Raw genomic sequence first — 23,124 nt, 5'->3', positions numbered from 1 at the left:
TCAACCCTATTGGAAACGTCTCAGTTATTTGTGATTTTCAATTATTGGATACGTTTGTCCATGACTGAAATTAGTGGAAATTTGTATGACTCCCCTTCCTGTAACTTCTGTCTGGAATATGGGTGCTTTACCAAATTCTACTCCATCCCGAGTTGATAGAGCTTGACAGTAATATATCGATCTTTGTTTCTAATATCTGTGTATATTGTAGTTTTATTAGGGCGATATCGATTTGATGAATCATTTTATTTTCGCAACTGGTTGAAATCAGTTTGTATGCTACCGGTAACAGCCTTACCTATATTTGTTACAAGTAGATTTAATACCGATTTTCCTACAAGCATCGATGAACACAATAAATCAATGAAGCATTCCCTAATTGTTTCTAATACATCACGAGAGGTGGTTAGTAGCGAAATACTTCTACTTTTCAAAGTACTTCGAATTTATTTTGTCGACCTGCCACACCCTCAACTGGTTATGATTTTAAACTACATGTACTTGACAGTGTTCTGGTTTTTAGGGCTAAACTAGCCGTAGAACACTACCTCTTTTACTTACTTCTAAATCTCTACTTTTATTTCTACTTGAGTACCGGCGATGACTATTTTTACCACTTCTGTGCACCACATATATTTTCGTGTATTAGAATTACATTTTGCCAAGTTACAGAAATTCCTATGTTTAGCCGATGCATTCATCCGTCTGCAGCTTTAATGTCGACTTATCGTCGTATGTACGCAAACACACCATTCAATCAATGCATTCGTAATTGCAGACGAAAACCGATCAGGCGAAAAGCAGAAATGCAGACCTCCAAAAGATGCTCTCCTCCACCCAAGAAGAAGTCTCGAGACTGGAAGAGCTGATGAGCTCGTTGAAGCAAACGATCGAAAATATGAAGCTGCAAGGAACTGTCGAGGAGGCAAAATACAGCGCCGCCATTCGAAAGATACATGCCGAACATCAGATCGAGTTGGAGAAAAGGGTAAGTTATCGCGTTTGTCCTTGTATCTAGATTCCAGCCCATGCCAGGAAATGTCATTTATTTCCTTTGATATGACTGGGATAATACATTGAATGGACTATGTCACATATTCAGACCGACGGAATTACTTAACCTGGATTGTGTAATCACGATAGTTATAAGTGGCTATTCATTTGATTACTGTAGTAGTCACTGTCGGTTGTGTTTGTTGCGATATGCAAGGAGCCAGTTCTTGTTTCTAAAGATACAGTGCAGTACAATACAGGTACAGTTGGAGATATGCTTGAGTGCAGCTGTCAAATTAGGTGTAACTCTGGTCAGGTTGGGAAAAAGTGGAGAAAAAGGTGGGTTCCACGATGACTTAGCTAGACTTATATCCAGTCGAATCGTAAGCAGGTACCAGGGGAGCTCTTGTGTTGTTGTCAACGAAACTACACACGCTGAACTTTCATTCAAGCCTTCCTGCGGTTAAGCATTGCATCAGGTCAAGAGAGACCGTGTTTTGGTGTTGTTAGGTCTTGGTTGTGTGAAAATGTAGCGAATAATACTGGCTGGCCTGCTGCTGCTGTCAGCCACTTGAAAGAAAAGGTTTGGAAATTTGGATTATTTGCTACGTCACACTGCTCAAATGCCATGTTCAGAACATTGTGTGGTGGCACATGTTCCAACATTAAGTTTTCATATCTTGTAACCGCTCTTCAAAAAGGTGGATGTTTTGAGTTTCCATGTACTATATTGGAACTCCAACTGTAGACTGTGCGACATCTTTGAACCTGAATTGAAAATGTTTGACGAATAACATATATACAATTATACATATATTTGTTACATATGAGTTCAGCACTTGGTCGCACCTAATCCTAACCGACCCATAACCGTAACCCCAAGCTAACCCGTAACCCAAATTCACCGATTGCCCTATTTCACAATCCGACCTCGTATTCAGTGAAACTTTCATTTTCGAATTTATTGACACACTATTGATGCGTCGCTTTCAAAACGATTATAGTTCTTACGTTATGTCATTTCTAATGTCAAATTCGTCAAGTGCCGAATTCGCTGGTAAACATTACATAACTCCGGTATTTTTGTGTCTCCTTACGTAGGGTTACCATCTTTTGGAAACGGGAAAGGAGGACACTTTTACGGTTCACTAAAAAAAGGTCATCTTTCTCGCTCAGCGACCAAAATACTGTTTTTTCCTTCACTTTATCAGGTGGTTGACTAAAAAAACGGTCGACTTTCCACTCAGCTCCCGAAATACCCGTCGGAGCGTCACTTCGGTGCTGATTTGCGGTAACTCAGTCTAATTTTGCTATGAATTTGACCAAAATTCCTCAAAGTCTTAGAATGGAGGACATTTAGGCGTCCTCGGAGGACATTTTCAAAAACCCGAAAAAGGAAGACAGATCCTCCTGAAGGAGGACGTATGGTAACCCTACCTTACGAAAGTATTCGGTCTGAAGAGTGGCGGATGCCTTCATCTCGACTGAAATGTTCGTTCCTGAGCGATGAGCGGGCTGCCACCAGAACGTCCGGATAGTCCAGATATTATTACAGTATGAATATTTATAGACAGCAGCATGGTCGAGATATATTGTTGATGTCTCAAAGCCGCAGCGCCCTCGTACGTGACGATAATGCCGACATGAGAATATAGTCAGTGTGCTGCAGTGTGTATAGAAGGCTAAAAGAGTCGGTTTTAATAAAGCTAATAAGGTACAGTCTGGGAAAGCTCAGTGATTCCGCGTAATTGTTGTCAGTAACTGCATCTGTGTAAATAACGGAACCAGGTTGTGTGACGAAACCACTGACTCTTGCGGAAGGAAATGTATATAACGGTACCGACTCCCAACCCTGCCGAATCACACGGAAACCAAGCGTATAATGGGCGCTGATGGTAATCCATCCAGCTCAAACCACATATTGTAATAATTGGCGTGTTGAACCATTGCGAATACCAAAGACCCAATTTATTGAAACACAGCTAGACAGCCACATCCGGTTACTAACCGAAGCGATCAATTGCTCGTTAGCGTTCATTATAGCGGCGTAGTATTCACCATTCACCCCATGTGGTGAGCCGGTAATTCTGGTTCCGACATTATTGCTGAAGGTGATATTTCCAAAACCGTCGGTGTGGGAACAAGATCAAGTGTATCATACCGATGTTATTATTATAATAGATTGTAGGTGGATGTACAGTTGGTGATCGAAGTACTATATTTAACTGAATCGATTGGTCATACGCGTATACGTAATTCCGTATACGGTATATCGTTTGCGTATATGACAACAGAACAACTCGCTCATCAAACAAATCCTGCACCAGATATGAATGCTTGATCCGTTCGTGACCGTCAGCGCCATAGCTCATTTACCGCGCAAATATACGATTTCCAAACAATTAGAATCCGGGGTCTGAGTATATTTGCGGTGTCATCGGTGGCTACTAATTTCAATTCGATTCTGTTGGTTATCTGCCTTATGGCAACAGCGCTGCCGGTACTGCGTGGGACGACACCTTGCGCTATCGGTTAGCCTCTATGAGTCACACCAGCCGAGCCTTCATGATGTCGGATTATACGTCGTATAGCGAAGTCCAATTTAGATGCGTCGGCTTCGGTGTATCAAATTAGATAGTATATGCAATATAACTGATTATGTGTCCGCTTCAGAACAAAATTTCGGCAAACAATTTGGGGTGCCTTTATTTTGTACATGCAAGCCAATCAAAAGCTAATGAAGCTAATGAAAAGCTAATTAAGCTAATGAAAAACTAATGAAGCTAATGAAAAGCTAATGAAGCTAACGAAAAGGTAATTAAGCTAATGAGAAAGTAAGCTAATGAAAAGCTTATGAAGCTAATGAAAAGCTAACAACTATGCTGTAGCACGGGGGCCTTTCGACCCGCCTGGCCGGAGCAGACCTTTTAACGTGGCCCATGCATTTTAAAGGGGAGTTTGTACTTTGAAAAATTTCGAGCTCGCCTATACTTTAACGTGGGCGACATAACTGCCGCAACTTTGCCGCGCGTCTCCTACCTCAAAACACGCGGCCCTATGGCACTACCCTTTAAAATGCATGGGCCACGTTAAAATGTCTGCTCCCGCCAGGCGGATCGAAAGGCCCCCGTGCTACAGCATAGTTGTTAGCTTCATTAGCTTTTCATTAGCTTACTTTTCATTAGCTTACTTTTTGATTAGCTTAATTAGCTTTTCATTAGCTTCATGAGCTTTTCATTAGCTTACTTTTTCATTAGCTTGCATGTACAAAATGAAGATACCCAACAATTTGCCTGTGTTGCGTCGATTCGCAACCACGAAGTTTTACAGAAGCAAGTTATTTATAACAGTAAACAGTATAACTATTAGTGATAATGACGGTCCAGGATACTGAAAGAACACAGATCAACACTTTCATGCATTCGTGGGTCCTCTCGTACACATGCGCACTGCTCCGTGCAACAATTCAGCACTCAAAAATGATAGCTATACAAAATCACATTTCACACAGATGGATAGTTTTAAACTGTCATGCAGTGCTGTGACCCTATCAATTCTAACCGTCGACTACATATGATTCTTTCGTGCTCAAGGCGTAGCCACGGAAAACCTTCTTTTGCGATATAGATCCGAAGTAATTTGCAGAACTCACGGAGAGCTTCTTGGAGGTAAAATATATAATTCAATAGTATGTTCGTATTGAAATGAGCCCGAATATTTTCGGCTGACACTCGTCAGGGGTAATCGTCAGCAACTAGTAGAGATTGGAAAGAACATTATATATCAACAATCGTATCTCAAAATATGACGTCACCAGCATGAAATTTCGAATAAGAAAGCGTTCAATGTATTTTTAGATGGTGCACGAACTCCTTTTGTTGACACAGCCTTGGCTGGTGTATTTTGATAAAAGTCGACTCCAAGGCACACAAATGAAAGTGTGAACGGGATGAGTCAAGGGTGAGAAAGAAACGCGTGTTCATATAAATCTAGGGCAGGGGTGTCAAACATACGGCCAGACGATTTCATCCGGCCCGCGAAGCAATTCTGAGTTACTTAAAAAAATCTCATATTATTCAGCACATTTGTAGCAAATGATGAGGTTTTTTGCAGGAAATACGTCCATTACATATTTCCTGAAGACAGCAAATATCGAGCATGCTAATTGTTCATGTTCATGGGCCAAATTAGAACAACCGGACTACGGCGTTGTGGTTTCACTCTAGTCGCCCCTCAAGTTGGTGACATTGGCACCCGATTTCGAGATGGCAAAAACTGCACACTGAGTTCAGAGTTTTATGGAAAGATGCGCCAAAAGTAGCTATTCACAGAAGCGAAAACGCCAATGCGGAACCGGTACCGGTATATGCAGTATACATGGAAAATTCTTACACAAATATATAATTCAAACATCTAAGGTCGCACTGCTGTGTCACTTCCGAATAGGTCTCCGGAAGTTAGGGAAACCCGATTAGCGATTTAATATTATATTATTGAACTAAACTTTAACGTTCGCGTTTACAGTTAAATATCGATTACGACTAAACCAAAGGGGTACAGAAATAAGCCAACTTATCTTTCCGCAGATTACCCCTGACGAGTGTCAGCCGAAAATATTCGGGTTCATTTCAATATGAATATACTATCAGAACTCATGGAATGCAAAGAGACTTCATAAGTGCAAATAGACTTATGTGGGATATGGACCATTGAACGTGATAGTTATTTATCAACCACCACGCTAATACCGTCAAGCTAACGGAATCGAGCAAAATCAAGATGATTTGAACTTTGGATAAGATAAGATGGATTGGGACATTTTAATAAAAACTAATGCTTTTTGTTTCTTCTCTTTTGCGTGGTATATGTAAACGTTTTCATTATTAACGCCATATCAGCTGACATAATGGCATTTTGTCCTCACTCGCACAGCGTCGTCCCTTGGTAAATTAGATGTCTATTTGTGCGTCTTGCGCGTATTGTTTGTGTTGGTACCAGACATGGGGTGATTACTTTATGAATGTAATCGATTGCGATTACGATTACTTCAGTGTCACGCGATTACGATTACAGCAAAATCAGGACGTAGTCGATTACGATTACGATTACATTGGAAAAGTAATCACGATTACTCACGATGACATTTATTTTGCTTCTTAGAACTAATCTTAGAAGATATTGGTAGACAATATAATGATTGCGATGAAAAGTCGTAATGAGATAACAACTTTCTTTATAGATAATACATCATTTGTTTGTTACGTCATCATATACCGAATGTCCAACTTTATAGGGTACGATTTATCGCACCCACCCATTCGCTTTCTTGTCAGGTCCGTAACTACCGTACCCCAAACTCCCCAATCGGGTGGGGAGCATGGTTGTAGTGACTGGAGTCGCGATTTTGGTTACTCGACTCTACTCGAGTCATTTTTTCAAATGCGTAAAATGATTCGACTCGAGTCAATTTTTGCATTGACACGACTTTTACTCGAGTTATTGCCCACGACTCGAACCAAGTCATGCTACTCGAGACTCGGGCGGTCAAGACAGACATTTCATTGTAACTTCGAAAAATAGTTCTGGTACCACAATATTGATTTTTGGTCTATCAGTTCTGATACTTGGAAAATAGGGCCACAAAGTGTTAGGACTGAGGAAAATTACTGTATTATGAATGCGAGTCTTCTATATCACTCCAACAGAGTTGAAAAAGTGGGTTGAACCGAATTGAACTGAAAACTGATCAGTGAACATATAATGACTGGGTGGTGAATAGAAAATGACTCGACCTGACTCAAGTCAAAACTAAAAAAGTGAGATTGACTGGTGACTCGGAACATTGTAACTTGGTTACAACCCTGGTGGGGAGTGAGAGGTTTTCGAGAAATTTAATTAACTTGAAAATGTTCTTCGAGCTTCGCAATTTAATGTCTCTTAATTGCTTGATTTTCAAATTCAAACGTCACTCCCTCAAGAATAAAAGCATGCCTAAGTTACAGGAATAGGCATTTCGGCGCCACACCAAAAGACATGCAATTTCGGTCAACATGCGACTCCACGAAGTGTGCTACCAAAGTAAGGCCTAGGCCGAAGCTTCGAGTATGTGTCCATTGCAGTGTTGGGACGACTTGAGTCGTGACTTGACTCGAGTCACCTTTTTCGTATGACTTGACTTGACTCGAGTCACTTTGCTGAAATGACTTGACTTTACTTGACTCGGCGTATCAGAAATGTGAATTGACTCGTGACTCGGAGCAAATTTCACGAGTCAATTTCAAGTGATCAAGTAATCGGTTTCGATAAAAATCACTGTATCTTGCATCTGTTAGGATTGTTAGCGATACGCTGGTATAACCCGTGAGTGGTGAGAGCGACCAATCAATCAATATTCGTGCGGTTCACTGAGCCTCAATTGTTCTCTCACAAATAAATTGACCGCGAACGAAGTGATCGAAGCTTACAGCTCAAGCTGTCGTTACCTATAGTAGTGAAGTAATAAAATAGCAAAATGTATATTTCTGTTCTATGTTTTTACCTTAACCAAGCCTCTTTTTTTATTGAAATTGAATTCGAATATAGTTTATATTGTCCTCAACCATTGGCGCAGGTTCGAATTGTACCATATCAATTTGTAAAGGCGTAATGCATTGCATCTTATCAATTCGTTTCTCCATTCTCTATTTTGGCTGGTAACTATAAACTGATGCTATGTAATTACTTACGTAGTTAAACAGTTCGCAGTATATGTGAGCGATACAGCGCCTTCGTGCGTGTATATTTAATTCTATATTCGTTCATTGGTTCGGAATCAATGACCGCTCAATCAGTATTTCAGACAGCTCGCAAAATGCAATGACGTAATCATGCCTCATAATTTGAAATGGCAACATGTGACTTAACTTGACTTGACTCGACCTGACTCGAGTCACCTTTAAATATCGATGGAGTTCACTTGACTCGAGTCAAAATGTGCAATGACTCGAAATGATTCGTGACTCGAAGGAAGTGACTTGATCCCAACACTGGTCCATTGTCAATAGCCGCGCTGGATGGACGTATAGCGAATAGTCCTGACGTTTCAATCTGAGTCCCACAATACAAATGCCACCGCTTAATACAGATACTGCAAGCTGCTGTTACGAGAAACGGCAAACAACGGCTCGGTTATGATATATATCAGCCGCTTCATTGTGGAAATCGTAATGTTTCTTTCATGTGACGATTATAAAATTTCAAATCTTTGTCCGGTGTACGTAGTAGGCCTACGTACGGACATAGGCCTACTGCCCGCCAAGCCGCGTTTAACTAAGCATAACCAGACATCATTGCATAAGTCACTATTTGAAACTAGGCAGAGTGGTGATTATTATCCTGCTACAAGGTAGTGGCGTCTGGAGTGTATTGATAACCTGATATACAGCATGACAGCAGGTGTTCTTACAATCGCACTACAATGAACACCGAATGTCTATTTCATATGTATGGCTGTGGAGTGTGGATAGTTCTTACGCAATGACGAGCAAAGCTAATACTTCTGACGTAATAATGAGCAGTGGCGTTTAAAAATCTGACATTCGTGCTGTCAATAAACCTGGTATAATATCTCCTTGTTCACGAATGTTCAGTTTATGTCATAGTCATTGTGCAAATATAAAGTAATCGTTCATGCACAAATAAATCGATTAGATATGTGAAGTAGTCGATTACGATTACTTCGGTATTTTTTCGAATGTAATCGATTGCGATACGATTAGTTGAAAATGCTGTAATCGTCGTAATCGATTACGATTACTAATCGCGATTACCCCATGTCTGGTTGGTATTTTATGCAGTACAGCCTTATCGAGTAACTCGTTTGCGACCGTTATATTCGAAAACTTGTTTTGATACACAAAATAAACACGTTGTCAACGTCCACTCGGATTCTGTTGCTTTACCGTCGACGGGGGAACGCTTCTTCGCATAGCTATACGCAATAGTTGCTCTCCAATAGATTATGTAAACAAGCCCACTTTTCAAATACGGCTGGATACCATCACACGTCAAGTAATACGGAAAGGGCTGATATATTTATCAACGCCTTGGTACACTCCGTTGGTACCGGTATATTTGCCGTTGTCTGCGTCTGTACTTGGGCCGTGCGTTGTATTTCCTGCTCTGCTCTGCTGTTTCTATACCGACCAAATTCATCCTTCAAATTATTCCAGTAGTGAGTGTTTGTCAAATAAACTTGAAACGGCCCAGCACGTCGTCGATACTTACGCGGCTCATACGTAGCTTGTCTGTTGTCGTTGGGAATGGGTTTGTAATTTAATTGGACACAAAAGATTATTCTGCTCGTTTTTTGATGAATGCACCGAACAGCGACAAAAAGTTATGCCGTTACATTGGTAACCATTGTTTCGAAATACATCTGGCACTAACCAGGTAACCCTCTTATCGATGAAACTAGAGGACGTAATTAACTATGAACGTCATAGTTCTTAGCTACTAAACGTTGGCGGTCGCATGGAGACGGCTATCTTTACACGCTTAATATTTTTACTTCATACAAATATACAATCATAATATTGTTTTAGTCACCCAACCGCCTGGGTAAAATGGGATTTGAGCTGAAAGACGCTGGGTTGTGTCATCCAAATTTTTACGCTAACAATTGTCAATTCTGGAAGATCTTATTAAGACGGCCTTTTAGTTTAAGTTATTTCGGGTTGAACTGTATATCAATGTTTGAACATGAAACATGTCACCGTTTTAATGCTCAGCCCGCCTAATTTATTTTTAATGTTAACAATGTGTTACCGAGGAGCGAGGACCGATTGTAAGTGTGCGATTCGTTTATGAACAAATTGAACATATTGAAGATACAAGGCTCGACTTGTATTCGCTCATACTTCACAAGCCACTCTAAATTAGCGCTTCGTTGGTTGAAATCTTGTACCCAGGCCGTACGCGCGCTGCGTAGCGATTCAAACTGATTTGTAACGTTCTCAATTCGCATCGGTGTTGACATTATGGCACTTCGAGTAATGGTGTGTCCGTGATTTGCATTTGTACGTTTATGATACGCCGTGTCACGCACCGTAGAACGTGGGTCGCGGTATACGCCTATATATAACTTTGGTATCATATCTTACGAATGCACACTCATGTTATTAATTTGTTTTCCGGTGATGGACACTGCCTTTCTGTTATGACATGGTTACCCGACTCGCGGTTTCTAATTCTGACATTTCACGGTCAATATCAACAAATTCGTCATGAGATGCCATGAACGCACACTCGGCGTGTCCCATTAAACTTTTTCCCAGCACCCAACGTATCAAGTTAGCCACTTCAGCCTTTTAACTGAACACTGCGGTTAACACCTGTGTCGTGACTTTCAAGTAGGACAACAAAACGCTACGGCGAACTGTTGCAAACGCAGTCAACGGTAGCGGATCGCAGCTAACCTTGTCGCGATATTTGTCGTGCGCGTGGGATACATCTCGCCATGGTCATGGCCGGAACCGTCGACGACAGCGTGAAATGAAGGACGCATTCCTAATTATTACCCACGATCTGTTTGCACACCTAGCGATATGTGCTCGCATCTGCGTACTCTTCACAACGCTGTTTACAATTCCATTCATTTCGACGATAAGTTCGAATCGGTCAATAGTCGAGAGCATTTATAATACTTGGGATGTACTCATTTAACTGCACTTGGCCGACGGTCACTATAAAATTAGACGTACCGGTAACGAAAACAGTTAGGAGGCTATCGGTTAGGAAATTTACCAGACCCTCAGAACACACAAATTTTTGATATGCAACGCCGCTATATATTTCTCATACACCAAATCTGCCCACCCGGCAGCACAAATATCATAACATAAGTCAGTTGCTAATGATTGCTACACCTAACGAATCCCAATGTTGAAGAAATAAAAGAATATCACGACTGACACATGTTGGATAGACCCCATAGTGCCAACAGTGGACAGGTTATTTGCTACATAGTACGGAAAATGAATAGACTGCATAAGTTGCTATTCAGCAATGTAATCAACAGTAGAATTTATTCGTACATTTCCAGGACTCGTTGAGGTAGCTGACACCTTTATCCCATTCGGCACGATCTTCCTAAACCAGGCCTGCCATATGTTTGAGAACAATCGTAACACTTGGGTGTTAACTCGCCCATAACACTTTACAGTTTCCTCATAGCGATCTCAGTTAAGTAAACCATGCTCATAGCGGGTTTGGAGCCGAGCATCTTAGCAGCAGACCGCAAACAATGCTCATACTCCCCGTCCGGCAAGAATCGCATATCACAATTGATTTTCGTAAATAGTCTCATCAAATCCGGCTCCACAGAAGAAATCACGTCAAAGTTTTCAGATAAAAACAAATCATATAAACTTTTGCCAACGTCTGTGTGAGATAAGGTATCGTCCGTTGCTCTGCTTCTAGACAATAATAACTTGTCAATCGCTTGTGATAAATCACCGCTATGAGCACACGCGTAATCATAAGTATCACGCATCCAGTAGCCTGTGAATTTAGTGATGTCCATTTTGTTTACATTTTTCGGTTTTCCCGTTGGCATTCCTCTTTCTATAATCTCTGGATCGTATTGACCGAATGCAGTTGGAAAGTAAACTCGTCTATTCAATACAGTCAGCATTCGACATCTTTGCAACAGCTCATGGCCGTAGTGCATATCAATCTTCAATGTTAATATGATGCTGTCATCTGCCCTCTTCACGCCTTGATGTAGTGCGTTCAGAAAACTGTAATCACCTGTAGAGAATGAAATATTAGCAACTAATTATACAACTACAACAAGTGATGTAAATTATGTGTTCTCTTTCAAATTTAGAGTAACAGGAACCATAAATGGCATTGTAAAATTGATCTTGCGATTACTTGAGTCATGCTCACCTGGGATATCAATATAGTTGATCTCGCTTGTTGGGTATCTTCTGATGAGTTCGTCTAAGTGAGGCTTCAAGGTGCCGCTTTCATCGCCAAATTCTCCTTTGCCATCAAATAGGGCTAAGGTTAGCCTGTCGTCTTTTGCACGCAACTCTGTGTATCTTTTAACGAATCTCTCCAAGGATTCCTCAGTCTAAATAAGAAGTGTTGATCAAATCATGTTTTACAAATGCTATCAAGCATGTCCATGTTTGGTTACAGTCTTCTGATGTGAACATGCAGTTCAACTTGGTCAAAAGAATTGTTCGGGTAACATGAAGTGGATGCTAATGAAGCTGATAGTCAGACCTCATGGTACAGAGACACCGGGTTTCACATTCCTTTGAGATTTGATCTAGTGTTTACATTTTCATTCTTCTGTGGTGTATTTGATCTAAAATACATTAAGGGTAATAATATCCTACTCTTCAACCGTCTCCAGTATCACATTACGGAAGTAAAGGAATTTTCTGGCTATTCACCATTTCAATGTTGATAATAACAGCAAATATATGCACAGTGCATATCGTAGCTGATGTTCAGTAGAGCTTGTCTGTCAGATCAGTAACTTTTGTGCACAGAATACACTTATATACTCATCTCAAATGATGAATGTACTCACCCCAGACGCTAAGGCAAATATGTGTATCCGTGTGTCAGGCATTGCCTTATTGCTGACAAGGCTGATACTGTCCTTTTTCGGTTCAAACGGATGAACCATCCTGACCCGCAGGGTAGTTTTGACACTCTCAGATTGATATTTTTCTTTCGATTTCACATTCAAATCCAACATGTAGTCAGTACCACGGAGTGCATCTGTCCTCATGTATCCATCTTGAAGGCTTTCTAAATCCCATGTCTTGCCAAGCATTTCATTTGCGTTGATGTATTCCAACGCAACCTGAGTCACCGCTCTTGTTTCTTCATAAGTGCCTCCAACCAATGCGACCACAGGTTCGCCGTCGATAATGTCATACAAGTTACTCTGATCGAAGTATAACCAGCGTGTGATTTCGTACATACCCCTGGGCTTATATGGCTCGTTGATACGGCTCTTTTCGTTGCTCGACACAACACTTTTCGCGCCGCAAAACGGACATGGTACACCTCGAACTTTAGATGCGTCTTCGCACGGCGAGCATCGCTTGTGTAGGATTGAACCGGAGTAACTTTTTGAGCGCAGTATCTCGAAACTCAATCGAGCTAAGAATCCTAGTAGCAGGCCGAGCGCTATTTTAGACCAGAGTAACCTTTTCATCGTTTACGCATGGCGGAAACCAGACATCAAGGCAACAGCCAACTCATTTAACGTCCGCCGCGACCGCCTCCGTTGACTGATGCGAGCAAATGGAGTTCGCGTTAGTTTTGTTTGGGGTGCGGCGAAGCATATAAGCACGTGACCGCAACGATCGCTTTGAGAATTTCAGGAACGAGTAGAGTTGATATTCGTTCAGAGAGAGAGAGAGAGAGAGTCTTTATTTTCATCGAACCAAAATACATAACAAACGGCAGTGATGGTGGTACAGAAAATATGCGTGCACAGTATTCGGTATTAGATAGGAATGATCGATAAGACCATGAAGGTCATCTAGTCTGATCACACCAGCATCAAACAGGTACACTTGACTCAGAACAGTCTGGCTGTAAGAAATGTTTAGTTAGGAAGGGAAAATAGAAAAAAAAATTAAACAATGGTAGCAAATGATCAATGAAGCAATGTCTGGGCGAGGTAGGGCAAGAGTGTTAGTGTAACGACAAGAGGTGATCAAGTAGGGCTTTTTTGAATCTATTATAAGGCAATTCACGGATATGTGATGGTAATACATTCCAGATGATAGGTCCCGAGTAGTCGATAGATCTCTTAGTTAGGTTGCTATTGGGTTGGGGTAAGTAGACGTTTCCTTTAGACGAAGATCTCGTGTAATGGGAATGGACATGTTTAGCAGGTATGAAAAAGTCATCAAACACAGGAGGCAGACTATTGGAAAAATACTTGTGAACAACTTTTGATACTTCGAAGCGATACAGTTCATCAACTCGCAAAATTCGATGCTTACGGTAGTAAGGCGACAAATTGGTACGTAAAGGTACAGATGAGATCAGCCGTATCGCACGGTTTTGCAGGGTTCGAATTCTGCACAAAAATGTTGTACATGCATTTCCCCATACTACGATTCCATACTGCAGATGCGAGTGGAAAAGAGAGAAGTAGATGGTTCGTAGTACTGATCTGGAAACCAAAGATTGGAGACGGGTCATTATTCCCACACACCGAGCTAGTTTTGATATTGTGCATTCAATATGCTGCTTCCAAGACAATTTCGAATCAATGGTGACGCCGAGATATTTTGCTGAGTCACATATTGAGATTTGTTTATGATTGATGTTCACAGTGAAATTATGACTGGCATTATTTAAAACGAGCATCTCGGTCTTATCTGCATTCAAACTTAGTTTGTTTGGTTTCATTATTGATAACTTTATCTTTATCAGTTGCTAACGTCACATGATTGCGACACGATGAAAATACAGGAAAGACTCGAAACGACTTACCTAAATACAGTCATCATTTATACCTGGAATTTGTTCCACTCGCTACACTTACGGCCGGCATAATCTGATCGACTTCTTCACTCGCACCAAATGTTCTCCTATGATTAAAAGCGCGTAACCTAAGACTCATTGCGCGGAATGGAGATGTTGCCGAGTGGAGGTACGGTCAGTAGTGATTCGTACTAATGCTATGCTATGTAGTACTCATTTCGGTACATCTACAGAAGCCAACTGATATGATGTGGATCGATTAAAGGTGATAAACACCCGCTCACACTTACTGCGATTATTACTATTACCGATTTCGATGTAGAGAGACCGAATTCTATGCAACATAGTCAGTTATTGTGTATGATATGAATTTTCGTCCATATCATGAACTTCATTTTGTACGTTATTTTGAAATCACCTCTCTGATGTAATTTCAAAGGTTACTGAGAAGCTGGCTAAATTTCATGAAGAAGCTGAAAAAAAAGAAAAGGAATTACGAGATAACCACTATAAGCAAGTGAGACATATTTATAGACCTAAACGTCATTCGCATCAAAAAATTCGAAGGTGATAAAGTAGTCATAGTTGGTGCTCAAGTACAAGTTGAAAGCAATTGATTTGAGAAGTAGTTTGAAGAAGTAGATTCTGTTGAAGAGTCGCATACTTTTGTTAGCTGGTCGACGCTGACAGTTTTCAAGATTGCAAGATACATCGCCGCCGGAACAATTTATAATATGAGCAATTTGCACATTGTGGTCTGTTACTGTCACACAGAGTCCACATTGCCCAATTGTCACATCAATTTCAGACGTCAAAATGATGCGGATCTATGCAAATGCTACTTCCTACTTTACTAAATCTAAAGTTGAATAGCATATTCATATTGAAATGAACCTGTGTCATATTTGCGATTGGTGATATACAATGTTCTTTCCAATTCTTTACTTGTTGCTGACTATTACCCCTGACAGTGTCAGCCAAAAATATTCGGGTTCATATCAATATGAATATACTATGCATTATGCAATTGTATATTGAAGTTCTGTACTTCTTTAAATCGAAAGTATAAAAAATAGGTGATTTCGCTTCAACAATGACTGAAGTAGAATGTGTAAGTAGTCCAGCAACGTAGACGCATGATTAAGTAATGGAAGTGCTTCAAGCCCACTCGAGTCCTTTGAAAAGTAGGAGTACTTTGTTTCTGACCACATGATGGACCCCATCTAATGTTGTCCCATCAGTTAATGATAATATTTAGTTTCACGATATTTCCAGGTAATCGAAATCACAAGAGGTCATGAACAGGAGTTGAGTAAGCAATGCAAAATGTACGAGGAAAGAATCGAGCAGTTGGAGCATCGAACAAGGGAAGATCTCGAATCCAAAGACCGCAAATTCGTCGACTTGTACGCTTCTCTTCACTTATTGAAATTTAATATACTGTATAGCAAGGCTATGCCTTCTTTTTAGATAGTCAATCTAATGTGGTATGAATGAAAGTTTCAATTAGGCGGTCTGTGAAAATTCCATCTAACAGCAACACGTATTCACAGAAATTAAGACCGACTTGAAGTTTGATTTTGGCGGCTAATCTGACAGTGAATCGTGATTATGTTGACCTGCGTGTAGTTCAATCTGACTCAAATCTAATTGACTTGAGTTGTGTTAGCTGAAAAGGCACAGAACTGTGTGATTTTACCACAGCTTATTGAAATTAAGATTCATTGAACGAGCAAGGCCCTGGTGGCAATTGGAATCTTGTTTATTTCACAGACTCAAAGAAAAGACGGAAGGAATGAGGCAGCAAATGCTTAGTAAAATGCAGAATCTCTTACAGGCTCATTATAACGAAGCGCTGGAGGTTTGCTAGCGTATTTCATTTTACAATCATGATCAACGTTCTAAGACGATTCTTCACTTTTTTATCAGGTTGTTGGAAACACAACTGGTAACACACCCATGCGACCGCAAGCAGGCCTCGCGTTGAGCGGTTATCTGCAGGATTTCCATTCCTCCAATCGGCTGTTTGGTGGTGAACATCAAGATGTTTCGGTAATTTTATAGTCGGATAGCACAACTGTAGCACACATTTTAGTTTGAAGTCATTGCAGGGCATTAGCACTAGGGATGGTGTGAACCTCTAAAAGGTTCAGGTTCGTGTGAACGCGAACCTTTTTGAAAGGTTCTGTGTGAACGCGAACGTGAACCTCATGACGTCACGTGACGTCATATTGCTAATTCCAAGCCTCTCTTTCAACGGAGTATTAGCCTGTATTAATGTACAATTGTACAAGATACCTAGCGACGACTCGTGCCACATAATGCCACAATGCTGAAGTACATATTGACGTTTTAAATGTCGCCAAATGTTTAAACTGAGGCAATCAAATGATATAATAATCCCATAAAATCAATATCTTCCGTCGCTTTGCCGACAATTTCGACGAGGACTAGGCAGGGAATATAAGCTTACGCCTTAGCGGTCTAGGCCAGACCGTGCAATGTCGTCGGCGTCTGAGTATTGTTACATTGATATTGAGCGGAGTGTAAAACAGGTGTCTATACTTGCCCCCGATATTGCCCCATTAACAAGTTATACAGCAGTAGCCTACACCTCAATCGCACGGATTTGGTTTCAATGATACATTAATTAACATATTAAGTAAAGATTGACCCCGTACGCCTGCTTAATTTTTTACATCAGTAAACAATATCAATCTGATTGATTGGTTGAATAATCATCATTTGCTGACTACATGTAGTGTATTTCGCTCGTGATGTTGTGGGATTGCGGGTCAAGCTCACAGCAGAGAGTCATATCTAGCTTTCCGTTTGTAATCACGAACGGAAGCTAGATATTTCGAGCAAACTTTTGTAACAAAGCAAGTAAAATTTTTGAGATTGCCAAGGTGCATGTTCGTTCATTGTTGATTTTTTATGCTGCCAGCGCCGTGCATAGAGTGGCCCGCAGTTGAAATGCAATAAATTTGAACCAAAGATGTTATATTGAAGTCAAAATAGGAATATATGAAAAAGGTTCACAGTGCAGAACCTACCAAGGTTCTGTTGTGAACGTGAACCTCGAAAATGTAGAGGTTCACACACAGAACGCGAACGTGAACCTCACGTTCACACCATCCCTAATTAGCACCAAAGCATATTTTATCATGTTTTGCATATTTTGACTCGACATGGTTAGGATTAACAAACTCAAGCCCAATCGCTTAGATCGCAGCGAGACATTGTCCTTGTTGACTATGAAGTCCTTGTGCTATTTTCTTGATATTTGTTACTGTACGGTCTATCAATTTCGGCTTTCAATAAATGAACAATTGAAAATATGGCATGGAGTAAGAGGAAGTTGGTCTATTAGCTGATATTTTACACAACATGTCTTAAATCCCATGCAAAAGTATAGCATGTCGCAGCAGATTATTTTATCAATTGTAAAGAGTGCCTGGTAAATTACATTATTGTGTATGGACATTAGGGGTCTTCAAAAATGACTTTTTTTCTCAAATTGTACTGGCTACTTGATAAAATTGTTAGGTTACCTAATTTAAGCCTACACACCAAATTTGGTTCAATTCCAACCAGTAGCCGCATTGCTACAGGAGAAGTAATTTTCTATTTATTATATAAAAATAAATAATAAAAAATTTGAAAATTTTCTGTTCACCCCATGAAAGTGTTAGGTTGTCTATAGAAACGATGTTCACCAAATTTGGTTCAATTCCAACTAGTGGAAGCGGAGTTATTGCTGTCGAAAAATTTGTATTTGAATAAAATAGTATTTACGGTGGGCACCACTATAATAAATAATTAAAGAATTGGTCACTGTAAATAGTATTTTATTCATAATCCAAATTGTTCAACAGCCATAACTCCGTTTCCACTGGTTGGAATTGAACCAAATTTGGTAAACATCGTTTCTATAGACAACTTAACACTTTCATGGGGTGAACAGAAAAATTTCAAATTTTTTGTTATTTTTATATAATAAATGGAAAATTTCTTCTGTAGCAATGCGGCTACTGGTTGGAATTGAACCAAATTGTGTGTGTAGGCTTAAATTAGGAAACCTAACAATTTTATCAAGTTGCCAGCACGATTTGAGAAGAAAAGTCATTTTTGAAGACCCCTAATGGACATGATCATGTTTGTGTTTCAGAGCATGAGAGTTAGCACAGCGACATTGAGCAACTCGCTCCGACAGACGTCGACCACTGCTTCTGTGGACAAGTCCCACGCTTGGTAATGATTTTTTGGCAGTTCTATATGGTACACATTCGATGCCGTTTATGCTGCGACACATATTGTCTTAACCTTACCGCCTCTGGCTCCAATCCGACTTTGAAATTCTGTTACACAAGAAACGGCCATTTGATAGCTTGTCTCTTGATGGCTTTTGTGAGTGCTATTGAATGTCATCATTTTGGTACACATATTGTCTTAACCTTGCCGCCTCTGGCTCCAATCCGACTTTGAAATTACTGTTACACAAGAAACGGCCATTTGATAACTTGTCCCTTGATGGCTTTTGTGAGTGCTATAGAATGTCATCATTTTCAGCGGCGATCGTGTCGACACGATGGGAAATCTATCAGGAATGCCACTTGCGTTACAGAAAGACAGTGTTTCGCATCCATACTTCACAACACATATGGCATCATCTGCGTTTGCTGCCGTTACCAACGCAACGCAGCCGGCCAGATCATTGCCGGGTAGGAAAAAAAAATTGTTATCACATTCCTGATCGTGCCAACATAACATAGTTTATCTTGGTGTTTTAATTTCCAGCATTTTAAAGTTACTCTCTAATCTCTCTGATGCAGTTTTGTATGTTTTTATGCTTGTGACCCGGTTTCCGATTTGAAATCGCTACATATGGTGAACTGGTTGCTACTTATTACTAAAAGAGCGTATAAAAGCCGGCATCACCTTCACCCAGACTTGCTCACGGTCTATTTGGGTAGCCGATTACCAAGAAACATAAAATTGGTCAGCTTTTTCTCCCAGAAAAAAATCGGCACCTTCGCGACCCCCGTGTTGAAATCACACTGCTTTGGTGTGTCTGTATAAAGTCAGACTTTCTTGCAGGAAATATCCTTTAGTGACCGGATCGACTAAGCACATTTCAAATTTTCCGAGTATAGTTCAAGGGTTCGATTTTTTTGATTCAAAATCTACTGACTATCAGCGGAATGGCTAGTAGGGCAAGATCTGCTCCCATCTCAATTTAGAATTGACTTGCTTTATCGTTCGTGTCTTGGTAAGATGTTTTGCATTATTTTCGACCCAGGCGTACAGAGCAGTGCTTCGGATACTTCCATCGTGAGCATTCCAACATGCAGGTATGCGGTTGTTGATTGGTTGACACAAAATTTGCAAAAATTGACATCCAATTGTTACCTACTGCAGGAGCAGACTGCAAGACGAGCCCAATTCGCGGACCGTGCAGAGCAGTTATGAGGCCGAAATCAACCTTCCCGTCAGCACGTTGTAAGTGACCTGCAGTATGTAAAAAAATGTGACGCTTCAACCGTACATGCTTTCATAGGATCACCCCTAAACGCGATGAGCAATCCGACAACTCTGTAGATGATGAACGAAAGAATTGCCTACAACATTACATAAAGATGGTAAGTGAACTTTTTCCGAGTATCAGTCGATGATTTTACCCTTTTTTTGTGGCTACACTGTTCGAATAAAAGTGGGAGTAGGCTAAACTGGCCAACTCTGAGAACGTAGCATCTTCTTCGACAGAATCGTAATGTAGAAAATGATTACGATTTCCTGTCGGACCAGATGCAAGTAGCCTACTACTTTCCAAGAATCTCCATTTTCAGTTGCTGGACCGTTCACCCGGGGAACCGCTCGACATCCCTCAACCTTCCGCAGCGCCAATCCAGCCCTCGACCCCAACCTCGATGTCCGACTTGTCTCCGATATACAACCCATCAACGGCTATCACCAACAAGGAAAATCATAACGCCGACCCTACTTTACCGAAGCACGCGACCTCGGAGATTGCTCTCGGAGTCATCGATTTCTTGAACCAGCAGCTTAACAGTGAGATGATATAACATGTTTGTACTGAATGTGATATCCTAGTGTATATTGTCACATTTTATGTCTACCTAAGCACGAATTGAGGTTTATATAATCTCACCAGGGATTTATGTGATGAATGGTAGTGATGGTCTTCCGCAAGAACTTAAAATTGTGACTTTGTCTTTCACAGAGAAACAGTTATGTCATCCTTTGCATGCCACCGGTTTCAACTCTTCATGTTAACCAAGATTAAAATCCTGACTCGCATGATTATGTTGTTGAAAAACGGATCATAGCAACCGTAACTCTCCTGATCAAAAGAGGCCATGCTTGCGATAAAGAGCACCATTACTCCAATTCCACTACTTTCCGAATGACGGGATATTTTTAATCATCCCACTGCTCTTAGTTCAATGGGCTCATCTTTTACAAGACGCTCATCACTAATTTCGATTTTCGGTGGTATTATGGTATCATGACCTTGAAATTAAAACGGATGGCAATTTTATGGACTGGACACCTTAAAACTAGTCCGCGAAACTCCAACGTGGAGAACCCCCGATTTAGAGTAGAACGAGAATTTACAATGTCAGTCCTAATATTACAAAGAGCGCTTGGAATGATGGTCTTATATTGGCAAAAATGCCGATTCAGCTCATCCAGTACCTGCCTTTTTGCTGGTGCGGCAGAATGAAAACTTTGCTAACTCTCATTTGAGACCAGCGAATTCGGCATAAGTGAAGAGTCAATTTTATATTTTCTTGTGTCTTCAGCTCAGCCCTCGCCTGACGTGATCCCTGTCGAAAAACCCGCTCCATACGCATCGTCGAATGGAAGTAAATCCGCGCCTTCCGGTCAGACGTCAAGGTATCATTCTGACGTCGAATCCGTTACGGCAAGACGCCAGCAACTTATATATTGCAGGAACAGAGCTAGCGCGTTTAGCCACGTGAAAATTGGCGACGAGAGACTGACAACAAAGCCCAACGTCAGACCACAGGGCTGGAAGAAGTCTCCGAAAAAGCATGATCCGCGGCTGTCCGCCAGAGACACGGAAGGAAATCAAGCGACTGTCAATCAGCAGGTATAATAAACATGTCTACTTACGGATTTGGATGTTTGCTGTGTCTGAATTCTACAGTATTTCAGCCTTGTTATATAGTCGTGTTCAATAAAAATTGTGATTGTCGGTTCAGAAGATTTGGTACTTGGTTTGTACCCAATAAAGCGGGATTTGACAGCTAAAAAGATGTTTCGGTTCGTGAGTTCTGAGATTGCCAACATTTCTGATCATGCCACTGACCACCATGCAACCTATGGAATGGGATACGCGAATGGAGAACAACACCCAGAGATGTTCAAAGTGGTCAGCGTTGCTACTGAATTGGAATTATCGAATTCTAAGACCACGAAAAGTACTTTCAGTAGAAGTATAAAATGAATAGCCGAAAAAGTACCAGCTAGTATTAAAAATAGTTTTGGTTGAGGGGTCACAGAATTTTTGTAGTTAAACTGAGGTGATCGTTATGTAGAACTTTACATTAGTAATGACACTGCGGATAGGTACGATTTTCGAAAGTACATTCAGTTACCACAAAACAACTGCAAGTTGACCCATTTTTTTATGACAATCTCACTGGTTCAAGTGACGTATACCTATCAAAAAAACGACTTGCGGCTCCCCAGCGCTTCCCTCAGCGCCTCCCCACAAGATCAAGCTTTACGAGGACAAGCTAATACCTTGTCTCGTTAGCCCCGATACCTATTCCTTTGTTGCTGAAAAGCGTTATAGGTATGTGCGCAGTTCATAGCTCAAACTGAAATGAAAGAGGTGATTATGATGCTTTTTGTAGTATTTGTATTTCTTTAATATAATATTACTTTTATTGTCGCCCGTGTTATAGAGAGCACAGTGCTGTACTGACGAAAAGTACCGGTAGTTGCTAAACTTTGTGGCATTATTACCTAGATATTGCATTCTACGAAATTTGTAAACTGGCCCGCGACTGTCATGAGTTGGTGAGCCCTGCACTACTACACTCTATGTAGTAATGATAATATTAATTTTTCATTTCAACCTACGTTTTGTATTACGCTGTGAACGTTGTGTATATTTTGAGATCTATCCAACCCTGGTCTGTATCAGATCATCATGGTGTGACAAAATGAACGAATCTATTCATCTATCTATCTCCCTGGGTACCTGGGATAAAATCTCTGACATCTTTTTGCAGATCGGAGACGTGTCCCGGATGCTGAGTTCCTACATGGCAGGCGACACACAGGCAGCAGCAGAGAAGCTCATATCTTATCTGTCGGAATCGCAAAGAAAGGTAAGCTTGAAATTGAAATTCCGCTGATTCCAGGAGCAATATCGTTGGGGTACAGTTTTTGGGGTGTCCGGTCAATACCGAGAATGCAATTACCATGAATGAAATTTACCGAGAATGCAAGGTATGCAATGCAGGCGTGCTATGCATATGTGCATCAAGGCTTTGCCACAATCTGTGGCAATTCTCAGATATAAATTTCTCGACAATGCAGTCTCACTTAGTTACCGTAATTTTCCAT

At 40.7% G+C, this 23,124-nt stretch overlaps 2 protein-coding genes across 4 annotated transcripts in view; one reads left to right on the top strand and one right to left on the bottom strand.

The window, feature by feature from the left end:
- The window catches only part of LOC145456089 (uncharacterized), a 43,338-nt gene that overhangs the window by 18,691 nt on the left and 1,523 nt on the right, over positions 1-23,124 (top strand). For all 3 annotated transcript variants that reach the window (XM_080334129.1, XM_080334128.1, XM_080334127.1), the window contains exons 11-24: positions 779-988; positions 14,939-15,016; positions 15,775-15,905; positions 16,273-16,360; positions 16,429-16,551; positions 18,671-18,753; positions 19,072-19,223; positions 19,802-19,853; positions 19,921-20,001; positions 20,060-20,141; positions 20,349-20,571; positions 21,327-21,420; positions 21,478-21,637; positions 22,788-22,886. In XM_080334129.1, coding sequence (XP_080190255.1) covers positions 779-988; positions 14,939-15,016; positions 15,775-15,905; positions 16,273-16,360; positions 16,429-16,551; positions 18,671-18,753; positions 19,072-19,223; positions 19,802-19,853; positions 19,921-20,001; positions 20,060-20,141; positions 20,349-20,571; positions 21,327-21,420; positions 21,478-21,637; positions 22,788-22,886 — 1,656 coding nt within the window. The remainder of the gene's footprint in view (positions 1-778; positions 989-14,938; positions 15,017-15,774; positions 15,906-16,272; positions 16,361-16,428; positions 16,552-18,670; positions 18,754-19,071; positions 19,224-19,801; positions 19,854-19,920; positions 20,002-20,059; positions 20,142-20,348; positions 20,572-21,326; positions 21,421-21,477; positions 21,638-22,787; positions 22,887-23,124) is intronic.
- Positions 10,798-13,402, bottom strand: LOC145456091 (chondroitin sulfate synthase 1-like). Its single transcript, XM_080334131.1, has 3 exons — positions 12,578-13,402; positions 11,923-12,109; positions 10,798-11,781 (listed from the first exon to the last, which is right to left on the bottom strand). The coding sequence occupies exons 1-3, from the start codon at positions 13,211-13,213 to the stop codon at positions 11,189-11,191; spliced, it is 1,416 nt and encodes a 471-aa protein (XP_080190257.1). The 5' UTR covers positions 13,214-13,402; the 3' UTR covers positions 10,798-11,188.

This window comes from Botryllus schlosseri, chromosome 14, assembly GCF_051294905.1.
Source record: "Botryllus schlosseri isolate E-star chromosome 14, Bs_hap1, whole genome shotgun sequence".
Taxonomy (NCBI): Eukaryota; Metazoa; Chordata; class Ascidiacea; order Stolidobranchia; family Styelidae; genus Botryllus; species Botryllus schlosseri.
The sequence above is the reverse complement of the archived record's forward strand: the minus strand, read 5'-3'. Positions and strand labels throughout refer to the sequence as shown.

Bases quoted from the DNA above. Each gene is read 5' to 3' on its own strand.
- LOC145456091 (XM_080334131.1), bottom strand. From the start codon at position 13,213: ATGAAAAGGTTACTCTGGTCTAAAATAGCGCTCGGCCTGCTACTAGGA. The intron at 12,110-12,577 runs GTGAGTACATTC...CTTCTTATTTAG, and splicing joins TATTTGCCTTAGCGTCTGGG to ACTGAGGAATCCTTGGAGAG. The intron at 11,782-11,922 runs GTGAGCATGACT...CATTCTCTACAG, and splicing joins CAACTATATTGATATCCCAG to GTGATTACAGTTTTCTGAAC.